This window comes from Lytechinus pictus, chromosome 11 (genome assembly GCF_037042905.1).
Source record: "Lytechinus pictus isolate F3 Inbred chromosome 11, Lp3.0, whole genome shotgun sequence".
In the NCBI taxonomy this organism is placed as follows: Eukaryota; Metazoa; Echinodermata; class Echinoidea; order Temnopleuroida; family Toxopneustidae; genus Lytechinus; species Lytechinus pictus.
The window spans coordinates 31,519,534-31,535,892 of NC_087255.1; the positions used below are offsets into that span (position 1 = coordinate 31,519,534).

The 16,359-nt window shown below is 35.2% G+C and overlaps 1 protein-coding gene across 1 annotated transcript in view; it reads left to right on the forward strand.

Moving 5' to 3' along the window:
* The first annotated feature begins 3,721 nt into the window (after positions 1–3,721).
* The window catches only part of LOC129271183 (ceramide glucosyltransferase-B-like), a 30,289-nt gene continuing 17,651 nt past the window's right edge, over positions 3,722–16,359 (forward strand). Inside the window, exons 1-3 of the mRNA XM_054908556.2 lie at positions 3,722–3,855; positions 11,234–11,336; positions 15,836–15,937. Coding sequence (XP_054764531.2) covers positions 3,727–3,855; positions 11,234–11,336; positions 15,836–15,937 — 334 coding nt within the window. The 5' untranslated portion in view covers positions 3,722–3,726. The remainder of the gene's footprint in view (positions 3,856–11,233; positions 11,337–15,835; positions 15,938–16,359) is intronic.

Genomic DNA, 16,359 nt, shown 5'->3' on the forward strand with positions numbered 1-16,359 from the left:
CTCCTACTATTACTATACATGTACTACTAGTACTACTGCTACTACTACTTCTACTGATACTACCACCTCCTCCTCCTACTTCTACTACCACCTCCTCCTACAACTACCTCCTCCTACTATTACTATACATGTACTACTAGTACTACTGCTACTACTACTTCTACTGCTACTACTACCTCCTCCTCCTACTTCTACTACCACCTCCTCCTACAACTACCTCCTCCTACTATTACTATACATGTACTACCAGTACTACCATACTACTACTTCTGCTGCTACTGCTGCTGCTGCTTCTTCTTCTCCTTCCTCTTTTCCTTCCTCTTCTCCTTCCTCTTCTCCTTCCTCTTCCTCCTCCTTCTTTTTCCTCTTCCTCTTCTTCTTCTCCTTCCTCTTCTCCTTTCTCGTCTCTTTCCTCCTCGTCTCCTTCCTCCTCTTCTACTTCTTCTTCTTCTGCTTCTTCTTCTTTTACTTCTTCTTCTGCTTCTTCTTCTTCTTCTTCGTCTTCTTCTTCTTCTTCTTCTTCTGCTTCTTCTTCTTCTTCTGCTTTTGCTGCCCTGTCCACATTTTTGATGCACAAATTTCTGAAAGAGACTTCAGTGACTTTCAAATATGCAAATTCTATTTGTCTGAGAAACCACTCAATAAACATGTGTAGCTTCTACAGTATAAACAAGGCAGATAACAAACAGGCAAATGCATCACTATGATACCTACATGTAGGCCCTACATATTAAATGTGTTGACTTTAACAACAATAAGGCCACACTCCATGTACATCTCAAAATGTACAGTGGATGTAAACATGGAAATGTAGTATACACTATGTAAAGACGAGATGATGTAAATTTGAAATGGGTCCAATGGAGACACTTTGAAAAGAAATGTGTTTTTTCCCCTTTTTATGGCCCGAATTCACAAAGGTGGTTTTTAAAACCATCAGTTGAACCCATGGTTTATGCAGATTTTATGTATAAATTACGCTTATTTATTTACCGCGTATATTAAAAAAATGTCCAATGCTGATGCGCGCTTTTGTCACAGTGCGCCAAATTGACGCCTGTTGTCGTGGTTATGCACGCTATTTTATACACGAGTCCACTGTTTTGAAGTAATGAGTCCTCTCTTCAAACAGTGGACTTCTGAGTAAAACAGCGTGGATAACCACGGCAGCAGGCATCAATTCGGCGCACTGTGACAAAAGCGCGCATCAGCATTGGACATTTTTTAATATACGCAGTAAATAGGCGTAATTTATACAGGAAATCTGCATAAACCATGGGTTCAAGTTGTGAATTCAGGCCAATGATTCCTCATATTGTACTGTACATGTAATGATGTACATGTATGACAGTACAAAGGAATTCTCACTGCTATCACTGCAGTCAAAAGTTTGTGTGTCTGGGTGGGTTTAAAGGGAGACTCTGGGCTGGAAATTTAAATAGAGAGAGTAAAATTCATTCAGATTTCATCAAAATCTGATAGCAAATAATGTTCAGCAATATTTTGTGAAAATAGTTTATGCATACCGGTATGTACTTTGTACACGCCTTCATGAATATGTAATGGTTGGTCGACGATGTCATGTCCTCACTCTCCCTTTTCTTATGTTACATGTATTTACATGAAATTGTTTTTATTTCAAAATTTCCCATATATATGTATATTATGTACTGTGTGTACAGTATGTGCGTAATCATTTTTTTCATCCTTGAAAGGGGAAAATTGTGATATAATGAAATACAAAAGAATAAGTGGGGATATATTATAATCAGCTTGCTCATTGCCTTTAATATGCATATTCATGAAGACATGATACTTCATCTGTTCAAATCATATGATTTTCAGCCTGGAGAGCTTACCCATAAATTGTTCGAAAATGGTATTAGTGATTTTTTTTCAGTTCACATAGTTTGAGCTTTGTCAGCCTTGATTCTCTAGTCACTAGTAGTCAGTGTGATGACATTGTAAACCTTTATACATGTACCTCGGTCACATTTGCTCTACGGCAGCCGTACGGCGAGTCAAAAACAGCCATTTTAACATTTTTTTGTACCAGCTACCTATAGATAGTTTGAATGAAAATGAATAAAAGGGCTGTTTTCGACTCGCAGTAGGGCCGCCGTAGAGCAAATGTGATTGAGGTATTATTCCTATAATTTGACTGAGAGCTTTGAAAAATGAGGGAATAAAGCCAGACGAAAAATTCCTTTTCACTCTCTTGTGACCTCTAACTTTTGTATTGGAGATATATCTTTTCAAGTCTAAAGAGATCATTTTGGGTTTTTAGATATTGTCCCAATGACCCATTCAACTGTGATTCAACTTTAGTTCAACTTTCAGATTAAGCTAGAATTCACAGCAGTAGAAACTCTGTCATAGCAGATCATTTATTAGAAATTATTACCCAATATCATGTTGAATTTTCTAAACATGTGGTAATTCAAGGTGGGATCTGTTGGTCTGGAGAGCATGAAAAAGGCTGCAGCATAAATTTGGAATGATAATTTTTTTTAAATCAGTTATCCATAATTGGTCAAATTCATCTCCCAATGTCTTTAACAGTTCGTGACATGTACATGTAGGGTCAAGTCAGGTGTGGTTCAAGTACGGTATTATGCAGAACCCATTGATCAAGTCTGATGAAATATTAACTTCTTCATTTGTAGTATTTTGTACATTTATCAACACCTGAATCGCAGCATGGACCAATCATGGCTAACAAAACTGGGTAATTTACCTATTATGGGTGTGTGCGATTATGTTCATCCCCTCCTTCTTGGGGACCCAAAATTTATATTTCATATGTAAACAGTCCGACCTCTCTTTTCCGGACAAGTTGGGACCAGCACCAATCTGGATAAGGGATCTGTCCAGTTTAAGGATTTATCCGGATCTGGGAGACCCAATATTAAATACACGCAGCTGCGCCTCCCCAATGGTAGCAACACATAATCTACTGTAGCGCGCATACTCAGACAGTACCGTATTCACTGCAGTGTCAGTGCTAAGTATAAGCGTTTTTTTTTACGAAAATGAAATTGATTGGTTGCCAAAACTCTTAGATGATTTACCTGCTGCAATGATTGAGGAATACATGTACATCAAGCACACCTCAAAAGAAAGAGAATGACTCCATCAAATTAAGTTTGAAAATTGGATCATCGCAGCTTCGCAAAGTCAGCCATTGTTAGACTGTAGGCTCAAACATGATAGATGGCACTGTCCGTATCAAGGCCTAGCGCTAGCTAGCGAGACTTGTTGTTTTTTTCCCCTGCAAAAAAAAATGTGATAAAATGGTTGCGCTTTGCCCTGATTTACTGGAAAATTATCCTGTCTTACATTCAAGTTCTTTCGGTGATTTGGGTAAGATGTTTTCATAAGAAGTAATGTAGTTGTAGGTAGACTAAATTGGAAAATGTAATCTAAGTGAGTTTGTGTAAGGAATTTTTTATTTTAGATTGAAATCTCATTTCCCCCATGTACTAGATTGAAAAAGAAAAATCTTGGCAAGAGTGCGGCCGGATAATAGAAAGATCCTGATAAGGAGAGGCCGGATAATACATGTAGAGGTCGGACTGTACTTTTGAATAAATATTTGTTATTATTTAGTCAGCCCACCGTGTGCTTTGAAAGAAACATCTGCATAAAGCACCGTTCAATTATTATTTGATTTCTATCATTTTATCAACTCTATGATTTTTGTCTCACCTTTACAGGAAACTATGTATGTACCATAAACCCTCAAATGTCTTGCGAGAGGAGATGCCTGGTGTATCAATTCTCAAACCACTATGTGGAGTGGATGCTAACCTTCCGTCTAATCTAGAATCATACTTCCAACTCAGCTATCCAAGGGTAAGTTGCACTGTGTTTCAATATCAATAAAATTTACAGTTGCATGTACTTGTCTGCATACATTTATTTGACTTTTTAGAAGTCTAATTATTGCTTTTAAAGCTAAAACAATTTTCAGATCTGATTTTTATGCAAAGCATGTGTGATTTGTTTCTTAGAAGCCAATTTTCAGCAATTAAAGGTGCACTGATTTCTGGTCCAAGCTATTTGACGTATAGTATGCCCAACTTGTCCTTTCACAGGACTTACTCCGGGGGGGGGGGGGGGGTAACTTTAAAAAAAAAACATATTTGCAAATATACAGGTTTAAGTAAAAGCTTTAATACTCCACACAGAAGTTTAAGTGGAGTATAAATCATTGGCGTACTACATATATATGAAAGGCGAGTCCTGGGGCACTTAACTTTTTTTCTTGTATACATGTATTTATTTTTTATCACACTTTAACAGAGATACATGGTGATACTTGTAACTTTTGTTTATAAAGTGATTATCAAACAGCACACTGTGACAAAAAGAAGATTAAATTTCATTGCATTCACTTTTTTTGAGGGTTTTGATTGTGTAAATCATCAGTCTGCTCATTCGAACGTGATTACAATGAATTAAATTCCAAGTCACATTCCAGTTTCAACCTTACATTACATGTAGTTGAATGGTCATGATTTTTAATTCCTAATAGAAACTTCATCAATGCAATTTAATAGGAAATTGATCATAAAGGATCTACATGTATGTCCTATTAAGGTTTGTGAATCACCCAAATGATCTGAAAGTTTGATGTGCTTTGAGTCACATGGACTGTGTACAGTACATGTACACTAAAATATAAATAAATGGGACTACACTGGTCTCCCCTTGCTTTTCAGGTGTTTGTCATATTAAAGGGCATCTGATATTAACCCTATCATTGGTCTTATAGTCCGGGGCGAACATCCGGGCATTTTAAATCTCGAGCCTTAGCAACCGACCGGCCAAGGAAAACAATGCACTAGCAACCCATACAGCAGCGCAGCATTTTGGCATGCCTACAATGCATAATACACAAACATTGCATTCATACTTTGCGCTGAACGTAGTGATAATTGAGTTTAATTACCCATTTCGTTATCTGAAAGTTCATGAATCTTTCTGAAATTTTCAGTGCTGTTTCTGACATTATTTCATTGTGTTTCTTATACATGTACTTTGTTTTCATCGCGAAAAGGTCAGTGCTGTTGTCGTTATTGGATGTGACGTCACTCCGCCCCCGCCCATTCTAAATTTTAAAAAAGATTTTTTTAATTTTCCCACAAAGAGGAACCACCCTTTAATTAATTGTTAATAGTGTATTATACAGTGTATGTCGAAGTACTTTGCCTGCTATTGATTATGATGGTTTGTGGTTAATTCAAACTTTGATCATTGTTAATCTTTAACTATTATAAACCTGTACAAGACCCTGTCCTTGCTAACGCCTCTAAGAGGAAATCCAGTCTTAAAAGGGTACTAAAATAAAACGCAGCAAAATTAGAGAAGCAAACCTACAATCATGAAGGCCTAGCATCTGCACTGTGTTTGAAATAAACCAAACAAAGAACTAGAAAATTACATTCTATTTGAAACAATAAAATATTCATGCAGTTAAGTTGGCCCTAGATCTGCTTTTTGTGTTGTCACCATTACAAGATGTTTGGTCTTTATTACTGCTATTAAACGTGATGATTTAATACAGAAAAAATGGGTCCCAACCCCCAAAGCTTTTGATCGACGTGCTAAATAGGTACCCGGTAGGATGTGAAAGTCATTTTAGCTTGTCCAGTACTGTTTTCGCCTCACCGGTGACTGACTGGAATACTCCCCAGGGAGTGGAGGATGTGCACACATTGTGTGCGGGAATGACCGATTGAATCCGATGACCGGGGTAATAATATATCTGTAGAGCGCTGAGACAAGTCGTTCCAATGTATTAAGCACTATGTAAAAGCAGATTGTAGATGAAATGTAAAACGGGCTTCATTTCAAGCAAAAGTGCATGTACAATGTTTTATGAGTGTGAAGAAGCTCATAGACTGTATGACACCGTTCTCACTACGCTCCTAAAACTAAAACTAAAACAGTCAAAGCGATCTTCCAAACTGGTTCATAAAACCACCTCGCGATGTAGTTTTCAAGATCGCCTTGCCTCGTTAAACTGGTTTTTAATAGCGTGAGGACTCAACTGTTCTTTGCACATTTTGAGCGCACTACTCTACACACTGTGTAGAATGCCTATGATGCGGTTTCAAATTTTGCACGAATCGTGTCTCCCCACTGAGAGCGTTCCCATAGCAACAAAATCATTTTGTTTGAAGTGAGTTTGAAAACCACTTTTGGGTGATCAAATGGGAACACTAGCAAAGCGATCTTCCAAACTGGTTTCCTGAACCAGTTCCCAGTAAACTACATGTAATTTTAGAAAGCATATTGAGAACGGGGTCTATGTTATGACTGTTCAGTGTGTGCTTTGGGCCTACATGCACACCCCTTCAAGAAGATTGCAATCCTAAAGACGCCATCAGGTTTAGCTACAGTGTCTCAAAACCAGGATACATTATTGAGCAAATGTATTAAAGGAGAATGAAACTCTTGGAGCAAGTTAGCTTTTGTGAAAGCAGAAAAATCAAAGAATAAGATCAACAAAACTTTGAGAAAAATAGGACTAGCAATAAAAGAATTATGAGCATTTGAATGTCGAGATCACTAATGCTATGGAGATCCTCCCATTGGCAATGCGACCAAGATCTGTGATGTCACACACGTACAACTCTCCCATTTGGACACTGAAAATATACCCCAAAACATCTGTTTTTGCTCATTCTAATCATATGACAAACGATTCATCAATGATATAATGTTGTGAAACCTCTGTACTTGTCATCTCATAAAGAGAACACCTCACCTTGTGATAGACTCTATAAAAGTGAGAATATAAGTGAAATAAGTACTAAAGTAATGAGGGAGTTGTACGTGTGTGATATCACAGATCTTGGTCGCATTGCCGTTGGGAGGATCTACATGGCACTAGTGATCTCAATATTCGAATGCTCATAACTTTCTTATTATTCATTCAATCTTCCTCAAACTTTCAACAATATGTTTCTTTGATTTTTCTCTTTGATATGGATTCAGCTGGTTTCAAGGGTTTCATTCTCCTTTAAGGTATTTTCCCTATTTGTACCAAATGTACCAAGACTTGAGCCTTAAACCAAATATCTATACTTCTAGGCTTATTATTACTGTGAGAAAATATCTCAGGGAGACATGCAGCCCAAATATGTGCATTTATGGTTCGTATATCACAGTGCATCATGGGTGAGAATTCTAGTGTGGTAGTAACTAGCTACAATCATTGCCTTGGAATACTGATAAACAAAACACTTGAACATTGTTTTGATCAATTTATGCAAGTTTTTGATTTGATTATTTACACCTGTATATTCTCATAGGTGATGAAACAATGATAAAATGTGCAGATCTTTTAATATAGGAAATGATCTCATACTTTTACTTATTATTGCACTCTTATGTACATGTATATCAATCATAATCAAGAGTACAAAAAAAGAAAAAAAATATTTGATCTATTTCCAACAAGAATTGTATAATCAAATAAAAAAATGGTGTAAATTGATCAAAACAATTATAATAAATGTGATGTTAAAGATAAAAACCAGTTGTGGTAACGATCTCAAAATGAGTTTGAACAGATTCCAATGAAATTACCACCAAAGTGTTTGTATGTATAAATAAAAAATATGTACCAAAAGGCAAAAAGGTCTGGAAGAAAATGCGTAATTGCTGAGAAATGAGTAAAATAAGCATGGAATTTCATCAAATGTAAGGTATTTTTCGAAGCAATATTAATACAGTGCAGGGAATAATTTTCCTGGTATTGCATCGCAATTTGCTCCACATTTTTTGAAAGACTGCTATGCATAAAGTCTTTTGTATAGCATATTTTTACATACATGTATGACTGTTCATTAGTTGAGAGCTTTTCTCTTATGATGAAAAATGCTATTCAAATTTGTAAAGCAAAATTATTCCCTGGAGTGTCCCACATTTACTTTCTGTGTTAGTGATCATCAGAATTATCGACTTTGAGCTAAGATTTCATGATTTTACAAAGATATGTTTACATAAATGCAGGCCTCTACAAAAAAAAATTTCATGAAAAAATTTGCTTGCCCCATAGATAAAACTGCTTGCCCAATTTGTTTTATCATTTTTGTCTCACCTGCATAGCAGAGTGAGACTATAGGCGCCGCTTTTCCGACGGCGACGGCGGCGGCGGCGTCAACACCAAATCTTAACCTGAGGTTAAGTTTTTGAAATGACAGCATAACTTAGAAAGTATATGGACCTAGTTCATGAAACTTGGCCATAAGGTTAATCAAGTATTACTGAACATCCTGCCTGAGTTTCATGTCACATGACCAAGGTCAAAGGTCATTTAGGGTCAATGAACTTAGACCATGTTGGGGGAATCAACATCAAAATCTTAACCTAAGGTTAAGTTTTTGAAATGTCATCATAACTTAGAAAATATATGGACCTAGTTCATGAAACTTATACATAAGGTTAATCAAGTATCACTGAACATCCTGCATGAGTTTCACGTCACATGACCAAGGTCAAAGGTCATTTAGGGTCAATGAACTTTGGCCGAATTGGGGGTATCTGTTGAATTACCATCATAACTTTGAAAGTTTATGGATCTGATTCATGAAACTTGGACATAATAGTAATCAATTATTACTGAACATCCTGTGCAAGTTTCAGGTCACATGATCAAGGTCAAAGGTCATTTAGGGTCAATGAACTTTGGCCAAATTGGGGTATTTGTTGAATTACAGCCATAAATTTGAAAGTGTGTTGGTCTAGTTCATAAAACTTGGACATAATAGTAATCAAGTATCACTGAACATCCTGTGCGAGTTTCAGGTCACATGATCAAGGTCAAAGGTCATGTAAGGTCAAAGAACTTTGGCCACGTTGGGGGTATTTGTTGAATTGCCATCATATCTCTATAAGTGTATTGGTCTAGTTCATAAAACGTGGAAATAAGAGTAACCAAGTATCACTGAACATCTTGTGCGAGTTATAGTAGTTTTCAAAATCAGCACTGCTGCTCTATTGAATCGCGTGATGCAGGTGAGACGGCCAGAGGAATTCCACTTGTTTTATTATGACAGCACAAAATAACGATTGAGAATCATGTACAGTATAAAAGAACACACATTTAAAAGTTTATTTCCAGCAACGTAGGCCAGAGTCATTATGTTTATTTTGAAAAAAACTTTTCACTATTTATAAATGGGCGTTTAAGGTTGTAAAAAAAAAAACTTTACCTTCACCAAAAGTTGCTAAAATTTTATATTTTGCATTTTAAATCCACGAAATGGTTATCTGTTTGCCATATTTCCTTAGAATTGTTTTGATTTAGTTGGAAACTATAAAGAAAGCCAGTGAAAAAATATTCAGCTCTTTATTGACTCTGAAAAAGAACTTTTTATGATGTAAAAAAAAAAAATCAAAAGTGGAGTGGCTAAAATTTCACATTTTGCATCTTTAAATCCATGAAATGGTCATATATTTTCCGTATTTCCTTGAATTTTTTAAAAAATTAGTTGGAAACTATCAAGACAATTCAGAATATTCACCTCTCTCTTGTCTTTTCTTCATCATTTTATGATGTTACACTCGGTCAATATTTTTTTATTGTAGTCCCGCAGGTAGACTTTCATGGGTTTTGGGTCAACACCATGAAAGTCTACATGTGGGACCACAATAATAAAGAACATTTACCGAGTGTAACATCATCATAAATCTGAGTCAAGAAAGAGCTGAATATTCTTCATTTTTCGGTAGTTTCCAACTAAATCAAAACAATTTCAAGGTAATATGGAAAATAGATGGCCATTTCATGGATTTTTGCAAATGTGAAATTTTAGCCACTTTTGGTGTTTTTTGTTGTTGTTGGTTTGCATCAGCAAATTGCGCAAGATAGTAGCGCATGCGCAGTCATTGCAAACATAGAACGTAAGATGCGATGGCACGGTTTTTCGAAGAAGGTACCTGGCGATAAATTATTGGTAATTGGCACTGATTTTACATTAGTTTCCACTGTTTTTTTTTACTGGTTTGACAAAATATGAGAGATAGTTGTGATTATCCAAAAGGTATTGAAATTTAGAGGGTCTACTGATATTTTATTTCCAAAATAACCACTTGCCCGATCGGGCAATTGACTTTGAGAAATGCTTGCCCGCACGTCATTTTCACTTGCCCCGGGCAAGCGGGTTTGTCGCGCCCTGATAAATGTACACCAGATCTAGATGTATAATATTTTGACAATTACTGTAACCTTGATTTAAAAGACTTTCTCATGAAATAATTGTTTGCTGTATTCTATCTTTTACCTTTAAACACTGTATTCATAACTGCTGCATACTGTACATGTACTACATATAATTTGGTCTTATGATGCAATGCAATACAAGAACAGTATTATACCAATTCTCAAAACATATTCCTAGGGGCTACCATTTTCTTCAAAATTGTTGCTGTAAAAATCTGTCATGGGAATTTTAAAGAATGTTTCTTCTATAATAAGTTCTAATATCCCCTATTTATAATCTGTAGTACATGTATAGACTTAATGAACATATTTGTACAGAAATTTAAATTAAAAAAAGAGTACATGTAACCCCAAGAGAGAAAGAATATTCCCAATTACTGAAGATGTTAAAAGATAACAAGATCGAAAAGAAAATGATTAATTCCTAGTTCTCTAACATCAAAGCAAATGAGATTTAGTTTAGTTTTTAATAGTACTGTATTCTTCAAACCTCTGGAGCCTATGCTCAGAAATATATTGTTATTATTGTCTGCCCAGGAGCCTGTTGCAGAAAGAGTTGCAATCAATCACAACTCTAAAAATCATGCGTAACTTGATTTTCAACCAATCAACAACGCGCATTTGGGACTTGCGATTGATTTTTTGACTTGCGTTTAAACGCAACTCTTTCTGCAACGGACCCCAGGTATTATAATACCATAGTAACAGGCCTTTGCAGCATTGTCAAACATACATGTAGTTCATTGTGGAACTTGTATGGTAGTCCCCCAAAGGGCCCCAATGTAATTTATCAAACAAAAGACAGTCTTGAGCAACTTGCATGTATTTGAAAACGTTGAAATGTCATAAATCCCTTCAAGATATACCGGTAATTCAATTTTGTTGACATTTTGATGGATGGGTTTCTACAGTATTTGCCTGTAAAATGAAGAAAATATCAATATGAACTTTATGTTCTAAAGATAAATATCCTCATATTTTCTTTTTATTTTACAGTTTGAACTGCTTATCTGTATACAAGATGAAGACGATGAGGCAATAAAAGTTGTAACTCCCCTTGTGGAGAAATATCCTCATGTAGATGCAACCGTTTTTATAGGTAAGTGTCCATTATTGAAACAATTATTAAGATTTTTATGGTCGTTAATATTAAGTGCTGAAAATTTCATCAAAATCGGATGTAAAATAAGAAAATTTTGACATTCTAAAGTTTCGCAAAACAGTTGTATACACATCCTGGTTGGCATTGCGAATGAGGGAACTGATGACATTATTACTCACTCACTATTTCTTTTGTATTTCATGAGATGAAATCATGAAACACTAAATATTTTAATGAACTTGACCTTTAATGTATTGGAAATTCTAATATTGATCACAGGTGAAAAAGCTGTTTTTTTCGCTGACAGAATTTTTCGCGAATCGTGGGGTCCTGACATTTTCGCAGGTTTTTTAATTCGCGATCAAAAGATGTACCAAACAAACACTTTGACAGCATCTCAGAAGCAAAAATAGTGCAAATCATGTGCAAACATATGCTCCTCACAACCCTCATGCTGACATATCTTTTGTACATACATGTATATGTCCCACTTTTATAAAGTGTGGAAAAAGTGCTTGAATCTTTTTTGTACCTTTAGATCTGAAAATTCATCATGTCACTGTTTGATCTGTAAGAGTAATCTTTGGAAGTTGTGTTTTGTTAGATTCATTTTTTAAAAGTTGTTTTCAGTGCAAAAATGTTGAATTTTATGAAAACAAAATCTTACACCTTCAAAACCTCAGGTCATGTGAACTATGAATATTAATGAGTATGCAAATAGCTGCCAATATACATGTGTATAGAGTCAATCAGATGACAATAAAATCAAATTGTTTTATGGAAAATACATTGTAATATTGCAGTGAGTGAATAGATATTGACAAACATATGTCAGGAATTAATTTAGGCTCTAATCTTGTTTGAGAAATTAAAAAAAAGTGAAATTCTAGGCTTTCTAGTTACCTTTTTGAATTACTAACCATACATTTTCAACCTTATTTTTTGTACATATGTAGGTGCTTATCTCCACATTTTCACCTCACAGGATGTTTGCAATAGCAAAGTTTGTTATTGGCACCAATTACTATTATGTGTCAATATTTTTGCGTGTAGTTAGATATGCGGCCGATCGGCAATCCGCGAAAATAACAGCTTTAAATATACAGTATTATGCTTGATGGATTTTTTTTTCTTTTATTCAATTTAACTTTTTGTTGGGGTGGACTTGTCCCTTTAATAATTGCTTTAGATTTGTGACACAACCGTACATGCCGCAGCATATAGCCCGATAATAATTTTATATACTATTATTGTGGTAAAAGTGTGCAAGGCCTTCATATTCCAATGGACAGCAGAGTAATTAAAATTGATACTTGTATTTGTGATGTGAACTTCTACCTCAATCTAACCAGTATCATAAATTTATTGTATTATGCATTTCTATGGCTTATGATGAATTTCTTTATTTCATATTTTTGTATTTGAAAACATTCATGAAAATAATATATCTGAACAATGCACAGGTGAAAGGGGAAGATAATATTAATGGGGATATTTATAATATTAATAAACTACATGTACATGGATATTGAGTATGTGTAAACTTTGACTGCAATAAAAATACATGGAGGTTCAATAAAAGCTGAAAGGAAATTAGCATGAAGCATTGGAAATGGTCTTTTAGCATCCAACATCTACATGCATGAAAGAAAGGATCCATGCGAAGGATCTTTCTATTTTGTAACAAATTTTCATAACTCTCAATGTTATTTTAATACTTAATAATATACTGTTACCAGGAGAGTATTTTTAGATTCCAGCTTACAAACTATTTGGCTATAGCATCAACTTTGAACCGTATTGAACGTTCTTTTTTTATTTTTTTATTCATAGGTGAAAAATGATATGGTTGATTGAAAGGGCCTACAGGGCATGCTTGTTGCTGCCTGGTACTATGTTTACAATGCATATATTATGATGTAAAATGCTGTGTTTGATCTGTATTCGAGGTACCCATCTGTACCATACACTGTGCAGTTTGATCAAGACATCAAGTGCCTGTTTAAAAAAAATTGTTATAGATCATTCACATTCAAAATTTGAATTCATTCATGTAGCTTTCTCATATGCAATCACTTTTGTATTTCACAAGTGTTTGAATAGTCATTGTTTAGAAGAAAAAATAAAATAAAGTGAGAGCAAAGTGGCTGAAACTGTTAATTGGAAAATATTCAAAAATTACTATACTTAAATTGTAAGATGCAATATTTCAATATAATCCATTTGAACCTGTAGTCCTGTAGTACCGGTACCTACATGTAGAAAGTTTTATACATTGTAATTGCCACACATTAGACTGTTTCCAGCAAGTTGCCAAGATGAATTTCGGTTGCAAGGTTGAATTGTTAAAACCACCTTGATTCTACAACTTCAGATTTTGATTAAATTTTTAGTGTTATGCTTGGTTGATGTTCTTTTATTCATATTATATTACATTATATATATATATATATATATATATATATATATATATATATATATATATATATATATATATATAGGCCTATATATTTTTTTTTTGGGGGGGTTAGCCTTTAAGAAAGATATTGTACAATGTAAATTCTGTACATTAAAACCTAGTTTTGTGATAAATCAAAACTTTTGTTAAAATTATGAACTATGTATGTATCTATCATAGTGCAGTACTGGTAAAATGAATGTTTTCCTATGCTCAATAATAATTAGTCTACAAGCACAGTCTCATATTTGATACTGACCAATAACAGGTCTAGGGTGAAGACTAGACTCTAAAGACTCTGTGACACCGTTCTCATTATACTACCTAAAAGTAAAACTAGTTTGCTGGAAATTGCTTCAGGAAACCAGTTTGGAAGATTGCTATGCTAGCGTTCCCAACTTCCCATTTGATCACCCGAAAGTGGTTTTCAAAACCACTTCACGTAAAGCGGTCTTGTTGCTATGGGAACACTCTCAATGGGGTGACGTGTTTTGCGCAAAATTTGAAACCGCAGCGTAGGCATGCCACATACAGTGTGTGGAGTAGCACGCTCAAAATGTCAGAAGATCGCTTCCCGAAGAATGGTTGTGTCCTCACTTTTAATATGCTAAACCCAGTTTAATGAGGTAATGCGATCTTCAAAACTACATGTACATTGCGAGGTGGTTTTCTGAACCAGATTGGAAGATCGCTTCCAAGACCGCTTTGACCGTTCACATTACACGTTAAACTAGTTTCCATAAAACTAGTTTTAGGACGGTAGTGAGAACGGTGTCATAGTCAAATAAGTAGAGCCAGCCACAGTACATACTGAATCTAGTCTCACTACTTCAGACTCTGCATTATGCACTATGCAAATTGCGAAAACCAGGGTCTGTGCCTGCAGACTATAATGCAAAGTCACTTTGTCACATGGATGGTCTCATGATAGTGATAAATTTAGTGTTACCAACTTTCTTTTTCTGTTTTCTTCAACTGTTTTAAAATACAGTTGACTATGAAGTGTAATTTATGAGATTGCTATACAATGTAAACATAGCAATATAGCATGGTACTGATCTCATGTACTTGATGGGATCGTTGGAAAAAAGTTTGCTGTCTGTCCTGTTGCTAGGACAGCATTTATTGAATTTTCACAATTTTCATACAATTTGGAACTTTGGAACACTAGGCCTGGTATAGCTCATCCTTTTTTTTTTTTAAACATCGATTGTCTATAGACAGGGGTTAAAAAGGAGGGAACGTTTATCATACAGCATCACAAGTCTAGTATGACATCATTGTCACATGATACCCCGATACATATATTCATTATAAAGATGGTGACTGTCGAACCAATATATGACCTCAGTTATACTAGTATGATTTTTCCAAAAGCCCTGTATACATGTAAAATATAAATTTTCATATATTAAAGAAACTGGTGGACATTTTGATGCCAGACATGTGATATTTATTATAAAGTATTACCACAGTAATCAATGAGGAGATGGTTCTGCCATACAGTTATCATTGCAACTGCATTTTTTATTTACTGAAGAGTTCCGAGTCAACACGGGCATGATTCATAATACTGCACGTGTGATACTGATAATGTATTGTGCTATATCGTTTTCTCTCACCCTTGTACATGTGTGTACCATTCTCCATCATCTCTAGGTGGCTCAAATGCTAAAGCTCAATCAAAAGATAAGATATATCATTGCTATGCATGATGTCATTGATTATTTTGATCATTTTGAATTTGTTTCTCTCGTTCTGGTATATTTACACATTTCAACATTTATACATGTAGGTGGGTCTGAATCGGGGTCAATCCAACAATGTATACCAGTTAATACTTAAGATAATTATACTGGCATAGCTTATTTTACCTTTTTTTTTATATCTAGCTTTGGTACACTCTTTATCATTGAGGTGGGTCAGAATTTTGGATCCATGGAAAGGTCATATAGTAGCAGTGAGACCTGAGTGATACCAGTTATTTTACTTATGAGATGTAGGTCATTGATTGATTATTTGTTTTCTTTTCTCACAGGTGGGTCGGAATTTGGGATCAATCCAAAGGTAAAAAACATGCTTCCAGGATACAAGGCTTCAAAGTATGACATCATAATGATCAGCGATAGTCGTATATCAGGTAGGAATCTCACCTGCTTTTTTTGTTGCTGAAGTATTAACATGTTTGTCTCTTCCAAATGAAATCTATTCCAATTTTGTTATACCGAGGTTGTTTTACCTGAGTGCTAAGAAAGCACGAATGCCTGTGAGCAAGCAACCAGGGGACCAACGGCTTAAGGTCCTCTCCGAGGGACCTAAATTTTGTGTACAACCAAGAGACAGTTTCATTATGGCTGCGTTTAAGTGACCTAAGCCAGAATCTTGATTTGAATCATGATTCAAAACACAAACATAAATCACGGTAACTGCAGAATTAGGGTTTAGTCGACTCTCTCTCCTACGCTGTTTCTCCATCACTTCAGGCCTAGCCAGTGCGCATCGTCGTGTTCAGTTTGACCCAGGAATTATAGATCAACTTCAAAGTGGTTTAATCGCAAATGA